This window comes from Rissa tridactyla, chromosome 3, assembly GCF_028500815.1.
Source record: "Rissa tridactyla isolate bRisTri1 chromosome 3, bRisTri1.patW.cur.20221130, whole genome shotgun sequence".
NCBI classification, from domain to species: Eukaryota; Metazoa; Chordata; class Aves; order Charadriiformes; family Laridae; genus Rissa; species Rissa tridactyla.
In genome coordinates this window covers 94901222-94921721 of record NC_071468.1, presented here as the reverse complement: position 1 = coordinate 94921721, position 20500 = coordinate 94901222, and the positions used below count along the sequence as shown (strand labels likewise).

At 37.2% G+C, this 20500-nt stretch overlaps 1 protein-coding gene across 4 annotated transcripts in view; it reads right to left on the bottom strand.

Moving 5' to 3' along the window:
* LMBRD1 (LMBR1 domain containing 1) overlaps nt 1–20500 on the bottom strand; it is an 81780-nt gene that overhangs the window by 60721 nt on the left and 559 nt on the right. For 3 of the 4 annotated variants that reach the window (XR_008465223.1, XM_054193986.1, XM_054193988.1), the window contains exons 2-5: nt 20206–20382; nt 9779–9839; nt 2923–3020; nt 1890–1957 (exon numbers count right to left, since the gene is read on the bottom strand). Coding sequence is in view for 3 of the 4 variants with exons in the window: in XM_054193986.1 (XP_054049961.1) it covers nt 1890–1957; nt 2923–3020; nt 9779–9839; nt 20206–20382 (404 nt within the window). In the remaining variant the exon portion in view is untranslated. The remainder of the gene's footprint in view (nt 1–1889; nt 1958–2922; nt 3021–9778; nt 9840–20205; nt 20383–20500) is intronic. The other variant, XM_054193987.1, reaches the window with a different exon arrangement.

Genomic DNA, 20500 nt, shown 5'->3' with positions numbered 1-20500 from the left:
AGGCAGTACTGCAAGACTGGTCTGTACGACCACATTCAGTTGAGCCCCTCCTGTAGAGTCTTCAGCTCCAACACTGTTTTATCTCATTCCTATCACAGGGGGACTTGAGGCTGCTGTTTGCCCTTCTTATGCAGACAGTTGACTAAGACAAATAACTTCTCCATAACAAGTATGTACATAAGCATTTAGACCATGCTTTTTTTTAAAATATTATAAATATAACTACACTAGAACTAAAGTTCACATTTTTCTTCAGCAGTTACCTCATTTGCTTTCTGAACCGCACTGCTCAGTCTTGTTGCTTCCCTTAGAGGGACAAACAAGAATTATATACTTCTGCAGCAACATCTTAAGTAGCAAGGGTGCTTTTCCATTCCACAGGTGCTTTTCCATTACAAAGGCATTAGGCTGCTGTTGCTATTTAATTATTACCATCTTAAAAGAAAGCAAGCAGCCTCATACATATAATAGCAAAAGAATTGTTCCAATTAGAATCCAGAAATACTAAAATCCCTATCAGTATCTAAAGGAGTCCTGCATCCCTGCAGCAGATACTCCTGCTATTTAGATCAGTGAGTTTCAAATCCTATGGAAAAGCCACTGTTCAGCAATGAACTTAGCCTCAGCTCAAGCACTACAGCTGTCTGGTTTGCAAGTCAGTCTCACTGTCACATGGCAAAGTAACAAAAGGGATCATGGAAGCTGCTGTCATTTACAGGTTGTGAAGACTTTAAAGAGAAAACCTAATAGCACAGAGGACAATTAGGAAATTAAGAACCAAGTTCCATCTTACTGGAAGAGAGGAATAAGCGTGCTTACAGCTACCGGAAATTCAGCTGACATCTACTGAAGATACTGCAAAAATTTCTAAACTGGATATATTATAGAGTATATACACATGTATGCCTATCACGCGAGCCAACAGTCAGAGAAACAGCTTTTGTCAGAAGCTTTAGTAATATTTCTAGACCATGACTAAGCTAACTCAAACTCCTTTAGTTTCTCATAATAGCAAATGTGTCACTTTTAATTGAAAGGACAATAGACTTAGAAATGGACCTTAAGCATTTATCAAAACTAGAAACAATATTTCAATAAGGTAGTATACAATTAGAAGCATTAATTTCACTCTAGTTTCTACTTTACACTCTAGTACTTTGATATGGACAATTTTAGCACACATTTTGTAAGTTTTATCCACTTTACTGCTGCAGTCAAAATGCTAAAAAGCTTATGACACAGCACACAGTAGAACCATTTGATATTGGTGTGCATGTCATGCTTAATGGTAATCTTCAAGCAGCATTACAAATTCAATTTGAGTCAGAGTAATAGCACTTGCTGCAAACAAGGTACCCACTTCAGTAATGTCTGCCTTTCACACAGATGCCAGCAAAACCTTTATCATACAGGGGACAAGTAAGCATAACCCCACACTATACTTACATCCTTCACACAACACTTCCATTTAGGAAAGTACTAAGCACATACTCAGATTCCTAAAAGTTGTTCTGGCATGTCCATGAAAGCATTTGACAGAGGCAGAAAGCAGGAAGAGCACAAATATTTTACTCCCTGTTGTACGCAGCAATATCAACACAGTTATAAATAAATGTCATGGCCATCATGTCCTCAATGGACAAACAGGCAGAACTTGGAAGCACAGGTACCTCCACAATTAAGAAAAGACAGTCTAGCTTCTAGTAAAACTCCTACTTTTCAAGTACCTTACTCTCAGGATATTTAAGCCCTGTTAGGGATTAACTAGATATTCATTATATAGATTGAGTACATCATGATCCACCTTTTTAATCTTGCACAGCACGAAGTTCTCTTTTGGGGTTCTATTTAGTATATCCCCTGTTAATGTTCAATACATAAATACTTACCCAATTAAGAGAAGAATGGCACAAATTGTGATGAATCCCAGAGTATACTTGAGTGCAGTTTTAACCTGCTGTATGTTAAAGAGAATGTTAATATATTAACATAAAATAAATCCAAAGGGATTTGCACAAGTTACAGCAAAGTATACTTAGCATAACAGGTGTTCTACAAAAAACCTCCACAGAAAACATGAGTAATTTTAGATACAAGTCAGAAATACACATTCTTGAAGAGTCTCATGGCTTGAGAGCTATAAACAATGACACTGAATTACACTTCCATCAAACTATGCACTTCAGCAGCTGTGTCCAGAAGCCAGGGTACACTCATTCCATGCAACTGCACTCAAAGAAAATTCTTATTACCAATGCTTTATATTGTGGCTATGATTAGAATTCTTTTTTGTCATGTTGAGGTCACAACTGACTAGAGAGGAAAATGATCATGATCAATGACTAGAAGATTCTTTAAGAAAAATATTTTCATTTGAGAAGACAGAACCTTACTGGCATGCATTTATTGTAGTCCCTGGAGTGTTGTGCATGTTAAAAATCTTCAGTGCATTACAAAAATAATCAAGTGCTAGCTTCAGGTAAATTACTACTGCCTACTTCAAGAAAAGATGCAAAAGCTACAAGAAGGAAGGTACTCAAATTTAGTTTCTATCTCAGAATCAGTATAATCTTCCCATCTTTAAAACCTGTTCATACATGTTTTTAACTCTAAGGAAAATCTCATGTAAGTAGTTTTAACTTCTTGTATATGGAATCAGGCTCAGAGGAATTTGTAGGAAGCTTAAAGAATTCATAGCAATACAGATTTTAATTACTTATCCCAGTAAAGTTTCATTTCATGTGAGACCACAGTGCTTAGACTATGTCAAACTGTTATTAAGAGCTGCCTCAGTATTTTAAAGGAACTGTAGTAATAGACTTAGAAATGCTATTTACATTGTAGTATTCAATTTAAGCAATCATTCTTGCCTGTATTCATTTGTCTTTTCACTACTCAGTGCATTTGCTAGAGTGAACTTACTGAGCATGTGTTGCCATCATCTTCTTCCTTCTCCTCATAATAGAAATAGACAAAGGGAATCCACAGAAAGACACAGAACAGGATGATGGAATACAAAGCTACAAGAAAGAATTTAATTAAGTGAAGAGACAGTTACATTGGTGCTTCATTTACTGCATAGTAATTCAAATGAAAGAAGCAAAACATTAGTTTCCTCTCATTCTAGCTCTTAATGATTTCAAGCATTGAAAAGTTTAGTAAAATTTACTAGGCAGCATGTGAACTATTACTGTTTTGTGAACTCTAAAGGACTTCTAGAGTTAACCCTTTCAGACAAAGGATTTCAGCTACACCTTCAGTTCAGCAATGATAAAAAGACTAAATGTAACCATCTGCAAGCAGGTGACACACAGCACTAGCACACTGGGGATGAAGCAGCCTACAGAATAGCAAATAAAAGCAAGCTATGCCACTTAATAACAGAAGTGCTTCACAGAAAAGGTATATACAAAAAATATAACAAATTTGAAGAGTACATTATAGATAGAAGGCATAGTTCTATTATTGATGACCTCAAATCACAAAAGAGAAGATTATAGTATCATCGCTTACCATCCCTTTTTTAAAAAGAGGGACTAAATGGAGATTGCAACAGCCAGTTACCTGAATAGTCACTAAATTGAACCAGTCACACTATCATATTACTTTGATGCACAGGTGGTCTTAAGAGACTTTAAACCAGCTAGTTTAACAAAAGCAAAGGGTTAAACTAACACACAAGTCTTCACAAGTATCAAGAATTTCAAATATCATCTTCAGCTCTCTATTGTAAGAGGTTACATGCTTTTTAGGACATTTAGTAAAATCCTTCAGTACTTCAAAATACCTTATACCATGAACCTTTCAGAAGTCTATTAGGAAACTAAAAGCTGTCAAGCAGTACATTGCAGTGTTTGCAGTCCACAAGAAAAGTATCCTAGAAGAGTTAACCAAGCCCTCAAAACAAAATGTTAGAAGTACCACACAACCAAGACTGCTTGTGTAAGCACAAAATCACCCCTTTGAGTGGGTGAGTAAAGATATCCAGGACCACACAAATCCTGTGATCTTTGGCTATTTTTAATATTTACCTTATTTTGCACAACTAATTTGCACCACTAACCAATATAATCAATCCCTAACTTAAGTTTACAGCCTCTTATCTTGGCTAGCACACTCCTTACAGTATCCATGTGCTTCACGGAAGCCTACCTCCACATTTTTACTGAAGGGGGTATAGGAGCCAAATAAGTATCAACACCTAGAACCTAAATATGAATGAGAAATTATTTCTAAACAGAATGCATCCTTTGGAAAAATATTTCAAGGTGTTAGAGGTATTTACTGTTTAAAGTGCTGAGCTAATAGGTAGCATAACAAAGAAAACAAGTTCTCCATTAGTTCATAAGCTTTCTCACATTTTCCAAGAGCATAAAATTCAGGCTCATACCTTAAAACTTCAAACTCTGAAATGCACCATTCTTAGACCTTCTAGAGCAGTACTCAAAACTGCTTCAGTATTGTCAATGTTTTCAGAAATCAAGCCTCTCTAATCTAACTTTTAGCGTAGCCCTAAATGCACATGGCACTGTGCCAGTATATAAGGCAAGTTACATGCATCATTAATTGAAGATCAGAATAATCAGCCCATAGAGGTCACTGCAAGCATAGAAAACATTCTCGCTTCCAAGGTTTACTTTATTAACTTCAGCATACCTTACTTACGAGGTACACACATAGCTCATTAGATAACGACACTGATCCACGTTTCTTCCAAGGGTATAAAGGAAGAGTCAAAACCAAAAGAATATCTATGAACTATATGAAATAAAGCTACCATTTACTACTGTACCAATCAAACATTGGTACTGTCTAAATGTTGTTGCTGCAGTAATTTAATTCAATTTTAAGAGGCCAGCTCAGGCTGCTGGCACTAAATTTAGGTTTTTTTAATTTAAACTGCTGGTGTTCAGTTACTGACTACATAGCTAATCTGCATCTTGAATTTGTTTTACGTAACATGTTTTATCATTGTATTGTAAAACTATAAATCCTTTCCTTTCTGAAAACTGTTTCCTGAGACTTACCTGTAATCCTTCATACTAATGTCCAGCTGCCCAAGTTTTTCTTATTTGCTACAGTATATTAGCAGAAGACTATTCTCAATGGCTACCAACAATCAGCTACACTTAACTGAAATGTTTTTGTTGAATTGCTCTGATGACATTTAGTCCTCAAGTTCACCCTAAATGTGCTCTCTAGAAGTTATGGGCTTTCAATGCATTTCAAGACAAGATTTAATATCACAACTTGAGGGTAACTTTATTTACATGTGGTAGCATAAACTCCATTACACTTACCATTGCAACAGCTCTGCTATTTACTCTGTTGGAAAACCTTGTTACCACAGTAATTTTATAGGACTGTAACACAAAAAAAACTAACTTAAGAGTAGCTTTGCATTTGCTTTTCCCAAGTAAAATCATTCCAAGACTGACCTTTTTGCTCATCTGTCAGGTGAAGACTTAAGATTGCCAGTAAAAATTTTTTAGTTAGAACTGAATTAAATTTATAGCTCATAGATAAACTAGTAAAACATTGTTCTTCCTATTATACTACAAGGGAAACTAAAAGATTTGAAGTTCTACCAACAAGACAATCGATTGATCATTTGGTTTTTGAATTTTATTTTTCAGAACTTATGAAAGAGGAAGAGCAGCACCTTTCATCAGCTCATACAAGTTAGTTACCCAAGGGCAAGCATCTAGTTGCCTGCTGTTCTGCCCACTAAAAGGGCTGTTTATTCCCTGGAAAGCTAATCTTCAAGCTCAAAGGTCTTGCAGCAGCAAACAGCTAGTCAACCAAATGACAAAGATACTCCCCCCTAACTCCCCTGTGGCATGACAGGCTGTCTCAACTTTCATTATTGCACTTCTATGGACTTTAGTTTTGCATCAGGGACTGCTCTTTACTCTGGTTCAGAGATTCAACTTTTGTTTCAAAACATATTTCTGGGTTGTATCAGAAGCTTGAAACGCTACCGTGGAGAAGTGCTTCACTGTACAGCCAGTACAACAGTGGTTCCTGCCACAGAGTCTAAGCAATCTTCTGCAACAACTCCTTGGTAGGGTTTGTTTTAAAGATGTTTCTCAGAGAGCAGTTCTTATCTCAAGTCAAAATGACTCATTTTCTGCTGTTTTGCACCATATCAATAGAAAGACACCTAAACTATGAGAGAGTTAAGCCTGATAGTAGTCTTCAAGAAAATTATAGCAACGGTCCCTTCATTGCATTTTGACTTGTTTTTTCCTCGTAGTAGTATGCAAGGGCAACTAGGAACAACAAAGAACTGCAGTCAGTAGAAGGAATCAAAATATCTTCAAGAACTGGGAAGATTTCAAGCAAAGTATCAAGATCAATATAGCCCCTCAAATCCCATTGAGAGACTAAAGGAGGGCCAGGATTATTACATGATCAGAAGTCTCTCCCATTACATAAAACTTCTGCTCTTACAGATGGTACCATATACTAGTGCAGTCCATAACATCAATACTACTAAGCTGCTTAAAACAATGTTTTGTTACTTATTCCCTCACTTCTGCTGAGAAGCCACAAGCTATTTCAGAAAACTTAAGATGAGTGTTTCTTCCCAAATATATTATTCTCACATCTAATAAAAGATTTCTTAAAACAATTTTTCATCAAGACAGCAAGAACAGACATCTTGTTTTCCCCAGTGAAAATTAAGAAATATAAAACAGTAGTGGATTTTAGTCATCACCACACTTGTTTGAAGCAAGACAGTTAAAGCAGTTCACCACAGTAAGTGTCAATACAATAGCAGACTTAATTTATGTTCTGACAGATTTCTTAAAAAAAAAATCGCACTTATTAGGAGAGTGTTTCTATAGACATAACTCCACAATATTTGTCAAGTCCAGCTATGCAAGTCTTCCACAGTATATAGCATGTCTTCTCCTAAGAACAGACCATGAAAACATGTGGCTGCATTTGACTTGTACCTACAAACTCGTAGAAGCCAAAATCCTTGTGTCAATGACTTGGTATCAAGCACTTGCAGTAAGCAGACAAAACTCCATGCAAAAGTCATCCAAGTTATACCAAGTATTTTGGATAAATTCTTCCTCAAGAACTTTTTTAACCTAGGAACCACCATACAATAACTATTGTTGACTTAAGAAAATAGGTATGGAAAAATCACAAGTTTAGCACAGACTTTAAAGCACATCCAAAGAAATGCCTGTAGAGTTTAGCAGACACTCCTTGCCAAACTATAGTTGAGAGACACTTAACACATGGAGATCAAGTTCTCAGTCTACCTCACAGGTGGACCAGGATCTGCCGATGGCATCCTTTCACAAACTTTACCAAAGAAGACTGAACATCAAGCTGACTCCAACAGGTAGGATTTGCCTACTAGAGGAAGAAGAGCTACAGAACACAGCCCCAGGTTACTGTCAATTGTTTCAGCCACATTCTTTGTGGTACAGAGGAAACTGCCATTGCACTGTTTCCAATTATAACCCTTTCTGAAAAGGGGTTTTCCTTCCAAACACAAGGTGACATGCTATTTTAGAACATCTGCTAACCACTGATCATTCTTCAATCACTCAAGCACTGGCAGATACATTCTGCTACAGTTGGTTTTATGAAAATTAACACATTAAGCCACTATGGCTTCAAAGCAATCCATAGACTGGTTTCCTAAATAAAGCTTTTAGGCAACTGAAGTTCCACTTCAAAATACAGATATTTCAAGCTTCATTATGAAAGTTACCTCCTTTATCATTCTACCAGTACCAAGTCATTGTACTTTTATATCAGTCTAGCCAAGAAACCAGCTGGGTATGAGAGAGAACATTGTTTGCGGGGACTAATAACTTTATAAAAAACACTTTTATACATTTTGTGACAGCTTTCTCAGTAAATTGCAATACAGGTAGCAAAGCAATCCTTAATCTTCTGAAATATTAGTTAAACCACAGCCTCCAAATTCTTGCTACAATTAGAAGTGACTTGGATTGAAGGGCCATGATCCAAGTGTATCAATTATTCATACTATAAGTTGCCAATATGGCTACAGGAGACAAGTAAGATATATGGTTATCACTGCATTTCCATCAGATATATGAAAGTACTAGTATTCATGTCCTTAAGGACAAAAGGAGATTTCAGTTCTGCTCATCCTGTTTATTTAAAAAAAAACCAGACCAAAACCAAATACTTTTGTAAGAAGATAGGAGTAGAAAAAATGAAATAGCATTACAAGACTGCAAGAGTTGTTTAACTTATTCCTTCTCAGCTTTCATGTCACTATGCTGTGAAACAGCAGCAGGAGACTAGACCTAATGATGCAGGAAAGGCATTAAGTTGTGTTTTTATATAGGAATGATGGAGACTTCTGAAAAATAAGTTACCTATTACTGCTCACTTCAGTGTAGCTCTAGTTACAGAAATACGCATCAATTCCTCAAATTCATATCACAAAAGAAAAATACTTTTACAACCATCTTTAAGTCTCTACCACCATCTGGAGGATAAGCTATGAAATAAAGCATTAGTCCTACAGTATTTCAAGTAGACCTGTCCACATAGGCCAAAACCAAAAGCAGTTTTTCAGGTTTAAGCTCAAATCTACTCCAAAAATTATTTCAGGATTTACCAAGAGACATCTTGCTTTAAAAAAAAAAAAGACTCGGCCCAAAACATCTTACAGAAATTCATCCATCAGTCTCACACATCTATAGGAAATGGTCCACAGAAGAGTGTGAAGACTGTTCCACATTAAGAGTTGGGAAATGCTTGGGCTGTTAGCAGTCTAAGCAATCTAACAAGAGTAGAAAGTAAATACAAAGGCAACTCCACTCTTCTATAGTGAAGAATTTTTGTAGAAGATTAAATAGTATTTAAAAAGTTCCCTTTTGAAAATAGTTTATTACTACTTTTGGCTTTCGGCTTCACTCAGCATAAAACTGCACATTACAGTTTGTCGCTATCACTGGCAGGCAATAAGTACTCTGTAACTTAACAAGAAAAAATTTTAAAATCAATTATTTCCCAATCTAAAAAATATATTCAAAAGAGCCAATCCATAGCCTTCCAAGAAAAAAAAACTTCAAGTCCTAGGAAACACAATCAAAAGCAAGGCAAGTATCTCTGAGTTCGCATCATTGACCAAGGCAGGCATTTCACTCAAACAATAATAAGCATCACTCTTCTACAGCTACCTTTTACATATATATATTCATAAGTATTAGAGCTTTTCATAAGGACAACTAAAATAAACTGATCTAAAACTACAGAGGTTTGGTGAACAGTTATTTTATTAGATTTTGTTCCAGTTATTTTTTTGCTTCAGTTTTGTTTAGTATTACCACTTGTGAACCAGCTCCTTTATGCTCATTTCCAGTAGCTCTTCCTTTGAATATGGTAACTGCTGAATCTAAACACTTAAAACACAAGTGTTACACTCACATTTGCACAAACCTTATACACAGTAGGCAAGTTTCACACTGCTGCATACATTAAGTACCCTAAAAGTTACAGCAAAGCCATGTGTTTCCCTTAATGGACTCCTAAATACACACACAGGAAACGTGTTAACAGTAGATTATGACATCACCCTTCTCATGGATTCACCTTCAGTATATTAGCATTTTTCAAGGGCTCTTGAACATAAAAAAAAAATCACTGAAGGGCACTAAGTGTAAGATTAATGTTTAACCAAAAAGGGATAATCCAGAATGACCCCTAAAAACTTCAAGCATTCACTTAAAGGTCCTATTAATTGAAAAAATTAGACATTAAAAATACTTACTGTAGTATCCATAAAGCACAGTATCTTCAATTTGTCTTGAAACATTAGCATCAGCCCATTCCTAGTAATAAGGGATAGAAACATTTAACATCAAATGAAACAAAAAAACACTTAATTCAATAGAATTCTTGTAGAAATGAAAAAATTGCTCATATCAAATGCCTAAGGAAAAGAATTAAGCACCCAGACTGCCTATTTTAAGGGCTGGAATTTAAGTTGGAGCTAATTCTATAATAATAATAGAGTTAATTCTATAATAAGGAAGCCTACAAGAAAGCTGGGGAAGGGCTGTTTGCAAGGAGCAAGGAGCAATGGTTTTAAACCACAGCAGGGTAGGTTTAGATTAGACATTAGGAAGTTCTTTACAGTGAGGGTGGTGAGACACTGGAACAGGTTGCCCAGAGAGGTGGAGGCCCCATCCCTGGAGACATTCAAGGCCAGGCTTGATGAGGTTCTGAGCAACCTGATCTAGTTAAAGATGTCCCTGCTTACTGCAGGGGGTTGGACTAGATGACCTTTAAAGGTCCCTTCCAACCCAACACATTCTATGATTCTAATTCATCCAAAGATAACTAAGGAATGTGCTGCATTTCAGGGGACAGACACTTCAGTAGTATCCCACTATTTATGCTCACTTTGGCTGTTAGCCTCATGCTCAAAGTTCTCTTTTTTTCCCCCAGATTAAGAATCCTTAGTTACCATAAACTATGTGGTCAATGCACAACTGAAATAAAATTATTAGTGAATATCATTTTTAGCAGCTAACAATTTAGTACATTTACTTTTGTTCTCTACTTAAGTGACACTATTTTATGAAACGGATTTGTTTTCTACATGTCAGACAGTGCAGCTACTGAGTCTGAAGCTGAATCTGAACAGTTTTTCAAAATGTTTTGTAAAAGACAACTGGAGATATGGTTATTTGCAGTTCTAGCCCTTTTTTTCTGAGCAATGCAGTGGACACCAAGCTTTAAGTTACAGCATTGAAGGGACCAAGCTGTCCTCAGAATGAGTTTTCTACAAAACCCAACATATGATAGGCTTGGAAACAGTGTGGTACATTAGAAAAGACTATAGACAACTAAGATCTATGAGTTGCCTGGCCCAGTAGTTGGATGTATTCAATTTAATGTCATAATTAACACATTTACATGCACAAAGCATTAATGGAGGGACCCAATCAATTCAAGGATGCACTCATTTTGAAGTCAATACCTCTCAATCAAAAAAAGCACTAGTTTTATATCAGTAAGGCTGACACTGGGGAAAAGAGAGCAGCCCCCAAAATCCCACTTGAGGCTGATATCCACATTACTGAATTTCAGTCACAGAAACGGCACCACAAACTAGAGTTTGGGGACACCTTCTAGAAAGAAAAGTTAAATAATCAAGCTAAAAATGTTTTCTAGATGCAACTCAATAGAAAGGGCAGAGTCAAATTTGATAAGCAGAATCTGCTTTGTTAGGACTTTGAACTAGGCAGAAAAACAAATTCTGTACAGATGCCCTTTTCTAAGATATCAGACATCTATTTTTCAAGCATGTAAGTCTAGGTATGACTAGTATATAAAGACCCATATTCTTCTGAGAATCTCTACAGCACTTCACTTCCTGTTACTACTGTACTTGGCAACACTACAAGAGAATCCCTCATTAAAGAGCACAAATACATAGAGATAGATGTAAAAAATGCTACTGCTAAAAAGCTACTGGCTACAGAGTGCTAGCAAAGGTGCCAGTAACTGGGCATACTGGAATAAGCATAGGACAATCCTATGAAGGGAAGATTTTACAGACCAGAAACAACATTGAGTAGTTTTGGGAGCTCCCAAGTGTGTTGTGCTAATTCCCACTGTATATTTATAACAGGGTCTCTTAAGATCATCATAGAATGGTTTGGGTTGAGAGGGACCTTTGAAGGTCATCTAGTCCAACCCCCCCAGCCACAAGCAGGGGCACCTTCCACTAGACCTGGTTGCTCAAAGCCCCATCCAGCCTGGCCTTGAATGTTTCCAGGGATAGGGCATCCACAACTCCTCTGTGAAACCTGTTTCGCTATCTCACCACCCTTGCCATAAAAATTTTTTTCCTGATATCCAATCTAAATCTACCCTCTTTCAGGTTAAAACTGTTGCCTCTTGTCCTGTCACTATAGGCCCTGTTCAAAAGCATTTCTCCATCTTTCTTATAAGCCCCCTTTAAGCACTGAAAGGATGCAATAAGGTCTCCCCAGAGACTTCTGTTTTCCAGACTGAAAAACCCCAAACTCTCTCAGACTACTTCATAGTAGAGGTGCTCCAGCCCTCTGACCACTTTTGTGGCTGTGCTCTAACAGCTCCATGTCTTTCTTGTACCGTGGGCCACAGAGCTGGACACAGTACACACCAATGCCCACAGCAACTCTATCACAGAATAGCTATGAGTAAAATTTATATATGCAGATGGAACAGTACTTAGACATAAGAATGGCAAACAGCCTTTTTTGTTATGCTCAGTTGTAGCTTACAAACATTTATTTTTATTACTTATCCACCCAGTTTAAGTCATCATCTCCATTTTCAGAAGAATGAGCCTTTACTTTTTAGTTTGACCAAGACCTGAATTACATGAATAGTCAAGTTGGTAGAAAGTAGTACCCTAAACCAGGTATTAGAAAAAAGTTATTGGATTACTTAATACTAGGCACGCTAACAGAGCTTAGATACTAAACTGTATGCCAGGCTTGAGTTTCTGGCCTAAGCACTGAAGCACTTTACATAATACCAAAGGACAGATTGTTTTCCTGAAGTTCCTATCCAAAAAGGCACATGCTGATCAAGAAGCCATAATTCTTAACAGAAATTAGTAGAGTAATATATTTCAAATCTTACAGAGCTGCAGAAGACCCATCCATGAGTGCTAGGATTTACATCCTACTACATTCCAAATGTAACAGCATTGATAACACTTATTTGAACAAGAGCAAAAGTTGATCTTTTTTCAGAACACGTTACTACGTCCTGGGACACTGTTCAGAGAATGGAAGTGAAAATAAAACTCTAGCTACATGAGTAATTGCACCAAACCAGAAGGCTTAAGTCAAGTTCTTGCCCTCATCCCTTTTTTCTTCAACTTGAGAGGGACTAATGTTTTAAGGAAGCTAAATGTTTTGTAACATGATCACTGGCAGCCAAACTCAGGGATTGAATCCAGAGGTCCAAGCCTGCCTGTATAGCTTAAATATATTCTAGAATTGTTCTAGGCTTGTGGGATCCACTGTATGAGTAGTGAAAATTCAAGAAAGTAGTTACCCAGAAGCAAAATTCTTCAGAAGCTAATGATTTGAGACACATGAACATAAATGAATTGGTGAGAAAAGGAAAGATCCAGTACTGTCAAAGCTCCTTCCAATTTCTATGTGTAGGCTTTTTTCAAACCGGTAAACTCAAGCCTTTTCAGTTGTTGTTCAGACGCATGCACTAATGGGGAGCATATGAGCTATGTAAGTGGGCATACTCCTTAAAGGCCGAACATGATAAAACTTAAAGTTTAATATTTGCTTTATCAGTTCTCTTGGAGCTGCCTAAACTCTCATGGAATATGGGCTTGATGACATACCATAAACACTTCATTTCTCTATCTCAGAGCATCAGCACCACATTCCTTCATGTCACTGTATTAAGGCTTCCAGTAGGCCACTTTACATTAAGCTTTTAAAGTTCACTGTCCAAAATTAGATTATCGTTCAACTGGAATTTGAGTAGAAAAGTATACTTGCATTTTGTCACCTAATCAGCAAAAAGAAAGGGTGAAAAATATTTTAGCAGAAGGGAGAGAAACAACACCTTAAATTGTCTGTCAGGTACACAGTAAACCCAATCTTAGAAGCCTGTCAGGCTCAAGCCCAACAACATTTCAGCTGAAAAATTTCTAGACATTTGCATGAGAATATACCACAAAAAAATTGATCATAAGAATTTACTAGTAATAAGTTAATACGCACATGGAATATTAAAGTGTTTAAATTGCCTAGTGTTAAAATTAAGGAAATTCATTACTTAAATTATGCCAAAGGGGAAAAAAAAAAAAGACTGAACTGAACAGGTAGCACTATTTACTTACAAGTAAGTATTTGAAAAAGTTATCTCCTACGGAGACAATTAAAACCCACACCAACCAGGAATAAGCAAGAAAAGCAACAGTAAGACCCAAAGTTTAAGTGGGACAGCCACTTTGCAGAATGAGGTAGCTAGTAATTGAAATACAACAGGTCCTAACTGACAGAAAACTGCCTCTCCTCCAACTCCAGAAAAGCATTTACAACAGAATATAGATGAAGAACTTTAAAACATCGTAATTGCTTTTCATTTTGTTGCTCAAGTTAAGTTGTATACAGGACTAGAATAACGTATTAGGAAACATACATTACCGCTTATTAAAATATTGAGATGTTATCTTACATTAAAAGATACAAAGAGGCAAAGACATGAGCATTTCACCATTGTGTACATGTGCCTGAACTTACAAACTTTGCACCACTCTGCACAAGAAGCTGTAATGCAAACCAATTTAATACTATATCATATCTATTACATCAGCTTTCAGTCAGCTGCTGAAGCCCCATACTCTTACTAGCAAGTTATCCATATGCACACACCATCAACAACTCAAAAAGCAGTAACCAGTTCATCTGAGCCATTTCAAAAGCTAGTGACAGCAGCTCTGTCCTGTCAAAAGCAAGAAGCACTGCTACCTAGTGAGTGTCAGAGCTCTGACATTCTCAGCAGCAGTGTTAATATATTAAGTTGATAGGCATATGAATTTACCGGACCAGCACATTGAGGACTCAGTTGAGAGCTCATCTGGACAGCCCCTAGATCTAGTCTGGTTTCTTCTCCATCCATTGTGCCTCAAGTTCACAATATATACAGCAAATACCTTAGCAGCACAATAGATTAGGAAGGTGAGAATTCATTACTGCTTTCAATAGCACTTTAAGATGTGAAAACATAACCACAAATTCTCTTAACATCTGCAGAATTCAGGTACTGTTCTGCTATCCTTCATTCCTCGCAGTTTAGCAAGCATACATCGTATTACCTTTAAAATACCCATAACACCAATATTGCTTTGATAGATAAGGGAATCAACAAATTGCAAGGATACCTGCAATGAGTATGATGGACTACTTTAAGCTATTACACTTAAGTATTCCTTAATACAGTTACAAGTTAGAAAGTAAATAGATTAGTTAAGATGTTGCTACATAAATAAGGATACCAAAAAAAAGCAGTGTAAGACACTTCCAGTTTACCTAAATGCTAAAAGCAAAGCAAAGTTCCCTCAAGAGATTCATTTAATTGTTACATTCATAGAAAATTAGTTATGAAAATTAGTTACTTGCTTCCCCAGTAATCATTGAGTGGAGTCTTCCTTCTCCCAGAAATTGTGTCCAGTTAGTAACTTGCATTAATATATTTCAACTGAACAGTTAATGTATTTCAGCTATTCAAACTGTACGGATAACTTCCCCAAATGAAAGCAGTACAAGCTAACCTGACATTTTTGACCTTCCCCAGTTTTTGGTAATGGAATGAACATGAATTTTATACTTTTGTCCCTGTTAAAGGGGACATTTCTACTGTCACTGCTGGACCCTGCAAGAATTTCACAAGTACCTAGTGAAGATAGCTCCCATTCTCTACAAGTGTACCTTAACAGAGCTTAAAGTGGTGTAACATTACAGGTTTCAGTACCTGTGATGTTTCAAACGTAGATGAAGCTGTCATTCTGCTGATTAGCCTCTCCCAAAGCTTAGCCAACCAAGAGTAGGTCATAGCATGCTTAGATATAAAGAAATGTCATATCCAGGTCCCAGATCCACCAGCCTGTTACCTCCAAAATGCAATAGAGCCAGGATTTTGACTGCTAGATGGATAGTAACATCCAGAAACATGCATATCTCAGCCACATCTGGCTACCATGAAAAATTTCTTGGCCAAGTATTGTTACTTCACAACTATAATTCATATTCAGAACAGGAAGCATGGTCTCAGTTAATAATGATTTCTCAGTTAACACCTTTCTAGAATAAAAAATCTGACATTTCTAGTGGTTCTATGCTCTGAGCTGCTATACAATGAGTTTCACCCAAGATGTAAAAAAAAAAAATCTTAATAGAATGGCCTGCAAAGAGACCCTCATTAAACAGATGTCACTTCTTGAATCATTAAGGAGACAACTGGCTTTTAACAGCTCAGGCAGACACTCAAGGTTTCTGAGGTGTTCAGTCTAACCAGAATGAAAGAAACACCACTGGCTTTTAACTTCACATAGTAGCAAGAATCCATACATTTCAAAAAAAGAAAATTTCTCATCACCTCCCCTGCCTTCTGCTGCATCAACAATAGATAAAAGAGGCAGCATGGAGATGATGATGTCCTTGTTTCATGCAGTCTTCCTGCTGCAAGACAGCATCAGATAGGTTTTAAATATTTATGAGACCTGTAGGTCAGACCCAGAGGTCTTGGGTTCCAGCAGCAATCTTAAGTCTATATGCTAGGGTGAAGTTTTCTAAGTGCTTGTTATACATCAAACAAGGTTTCATATCAAACAGATCAGATCCAACTGGATGTATTTGAAGTCCATGGCACAAACTAAAGCACTGTCAATGCAAACAGCAAAAACCTTCAAGACAAAAGTGGTGCTGGAGAAAATTATGAGGACTTCTCTTACAAGGTAATATTCAAGTTCTTTTGATTAATACTAGAGCTAAAAGCCTGCTTTCCTACTTAACAGCACTATGAATCAAAGTAATCCCAGCCTCCAGAAAAGGTGTTGCTGCAATGAATTCTATTGTACATAGGAATAATGATCACCCAAGTCCATGCACCACTGCTCCTTTCCTAAAGGACTACACAACTACTACTAATACCAGAACTGCTCAATTTACCTGCTATAAAAGCTTCAAGATAATATTTGATAAGTCTCACAAAACAGTGAGACACACCAACAGGTACCAAATGCCACAAGCCACTTGTTTATAGTGAACAACAGCTATCTTAGTTAAAAGATGTATAAACAGTACATTAACAGCCCTGGACAATAGACAAAACCTCAAAGTTAACAAAGGCTGACCAAGGTATAGTATGTGGCCCTTTTCAAGGAAAACACCTTGGAACACATTATGGAAAAAGGCTACACAACACTGTTTTAAGTGAATTCATCCAGAAATCAGCATCATTCAGAGAAGGGTAGTCTGCCTGGGTACTACACTTTAGACAAGCAAGCCAATCCTTGTAGCCAGGAGACATACCTTCACTTGCCACTGAACACACAGTTCACAATGAGAACTCTGAACCATCAAGACTATGTCTTCAATTTAAGCTCTGCTATTAGTATCACATGCTGCTCCCTCAGTTTGCTACAAGTTTGTTCACAAAAAAGCCTCAAGAATATCTACAAGTTGATAGTAGGCTCAGATATATTAAAAGTGAACTGGAATTCCACATTTAGTATCTCTTCTTTGTATGCTGAGCATCCCTGACTTTTTCCTATGAGGACAGGCTGAGTGAGTTGGGGTTGTTCAGCCTGAAGAACAGAAAGCTCTGGGGAGACCTTACTGCAGCCTTTCAGTACTTAAAGGGGGCCTACAGGAAACATGGGGACAAACTTTCCAGCAGAGCCTGTAGCAACAAGACAAGGGGTAATTGCTTTAAACTAAAAGAGGGTTGATTTAGACTAGATAGAAGGAAGAAGTTTTTTTAAAATGAGGGTGGTAAAACACTGGAACAGGATGCCCAGAGAGGCAACAGATGCCCCATCCCTGGAAACATTCAAGGTCAGGTTGGATGGGGCTTTGAGCAACCCAATCTAGTTTGAGATGTCCCTACTCATTGCAGGGGAGTTGGACTAGATGACCTTTAAGGTCCCTTCCAACCCAAACCATTCTGTGATTCATCTCTAACACTGATACTGGGAATTACAGTTGGGAGGTAGAAGAAAAGAGCATGTACAGCAAAAGAAACTGTTCACCTAGGATCTGGATAACTGCCACTACTCTTTTGGCATAAGTTCCAAAATCATCCAGTTGGAAAGGTTTTTTGATGAACTAATGATTCATCTACAGAGAATATCATCAACATCTGCTACCTGGATGCACCTCAAAAATGCACTGAGAAGAATCTAGTGAATTCTTCTCACTTTGGCCATCCAAAGCAAAGGATTGTTGCCAGAGTTATAGCCCTTCAGACCCCAACATCAGCTATAGGACTTTGGAGGTGCTGGGTTTGAAAGAATGGTCCAGAGGAAGGACAGTAGTCTCTTGGAAATATTCTGAGCCCACTACAGTTTGTCCTACATGTGAAGCAGTAGCAAATAGGAGGCATATGCTACCTGGGACAGTGTTAAGTTTTAACCATTCATGAAGATCTCATATTAAGATACTGTCAACCTCCTAACTTGACATTACTCTGAAACTGAAATTAACAAATCAATAAAGCTGAGTGTTTATGCATAGACTTGTGTGTTCTGACTGACTTTAGGTCCACTCAGCTTTATCAGGGAAGCCACATTAATATTTATCACAACTTCAACACTTATGTTGGATCAAATGTATTAATATCAGAAGTTCTCATGTCACTGCTACAAATCTAGAAACTTATTCAGATAAGCTCTAAAAGAGAAGGAAGAATTCTTCTGCATGGCAGTATGGAGCAATTTTATCTCAACAGGCCATCAGCAGGATCTACAAACATTAGGAACTAGGCAGGACCTTGAAGACTCAGAAGAATAGGCAAAGGTACTTTAAAGAAATAAAAGCTTTACCACAAGCTTGCTTTCAGGTACAATTTTTAAACAGAATCTACCTAGCCCATCATATCACAGCATGTGGCCATTACTAAAGAAATCTAATTCAAGAAAAACAGTATTTTAAGTACAGTAATTACCCTTCTGTTAATTATACTTCCTTAAATAGGACTTAGTGACTGCACAACTACATCTGGCCTCCTATTCTGCTCACAGGTTTGTTTCTCAAATCAGGGAATGCATACATAAACAAAATAGGTCTCCTTTGCAACAGGAAATTCTACTTAGTCCCCAGCAGATGTGCATTTTTTCAGCTGGGCCTAGTTATATCATTGTTATTTCTCTAGCTAGTCAGCTCAATATATTTCTAATACTCAGCATTATTCTCATTGAGCTGCTGGGATCATTACATAGAAAAGTCTCTTCTATATCCATTTTAATTCTGAACAAACAAGGTCTGAAGACACAAGCTTTTAACAATAACATTGAAGAATAGCTTAATTTTTTCTGTATTACTGCTGAGCAATAAACACAACAAAAAAAAAATCACATCACAGCTGAATTCTTAAGGCCTCTTATGACTTGCATTTACATGAGCACCAAGCAAAAGGCACTGTACTAGCTGCAAGCTAGTTCTGAAGCACTATCAAGGATCTGGCAGGACCTTTGTTTTCCTTTGGAAGTAGGTCTGGAAGGGAATATAGTCTTCAAGCCTAGGCATTTACCATCTGTCCACTCTCTCATTTGTTTCAGGATTATCTTTTGTACTATAGATCCAGATAGGCTTCAGACCAAGTTATTCAAATTATTAATATGCTCCAGTTTGACCTGGTTTTAATGGTAGTGTCCTCACAGAGACACTGAGTCAGTACCTTCAAGGATCCTTTTTACCCAAGGATAAAGAGGCCAATGCTTTAAGCATTGGGAAGAACTCTTACTTAAAGTAATGCCTAGAGCAGACTACAGTGAGTGCTCATCTCATCAAGAGCTCATTTTGCACAGCAGTCCCCTACAGTTGTACACAAAAAGAGTATTAAAACAGTAGTTCAGTTAGGGTGGTATCAGCCAAGAAGAGATACTACCATATTCCCTTCCCCCAAGGGTTTTACCAGTTTTCCCTCTTTAAAGAGGTGCTTATTAACTCAGGCTCCACATTATACATAGATTAACACAGTAAATCTTTATAAGTCTTAATGTCTCAGTAACAGAATATAAGAATGCTGGCAGAAAAGATAACCAAAGTAATCTTAAACAGCAAACAGGCTGTTTTTGAACTAAGGGGCAACAAATTCCCCATTATGATGTACGAAAAAGCAACATGTAAGAGATTTATTTATATCTTCAGAATAGCATATGCACTTCTTGCACAATAGAAGGAATGAGTGTTTGGAAATTAGCAGAATACTGAAAATAAGTAATAGAATTAGTAACTTGAAAAAAGTAATAGAAATCCAGTTAAAATAACAAGGAGAGCTCAGTGTTGCATTCACAGTACTAGTTCCCAGCTTTCCAAAAAACTAAGGCACTACAACAGACATTTACATTGGTTTTAAACACTTTGACAAACCAAGAACAAACACCCTGTTTCAACACAAGTGCTTTTTTTGATAAGGCAATTAACACTGTGAAAATATACATACCTTAAATGTACCATTTTGATTTTTCATATATGAAACCAAGAAGATGTCCACTGGTAGTAGCGCTGATGAGATAAGAGCAACTGCCAACGCAAAGATGGCTGTTATGGTAGAAATCACTTCACTTTCCCGTCGACTCTGATACTTGCGCACGTAAACCCAGCAGAAAACCAGAATAGCCTAAAATACACAGGGAAAGATAGTTACGAGTTGCATAATAAGGATGTCAGACAGCAGGTACTGAAGTTAAGACCTTGTATTGGGGGCTGGGATAGCATCAACACACTCTACCTGAGCC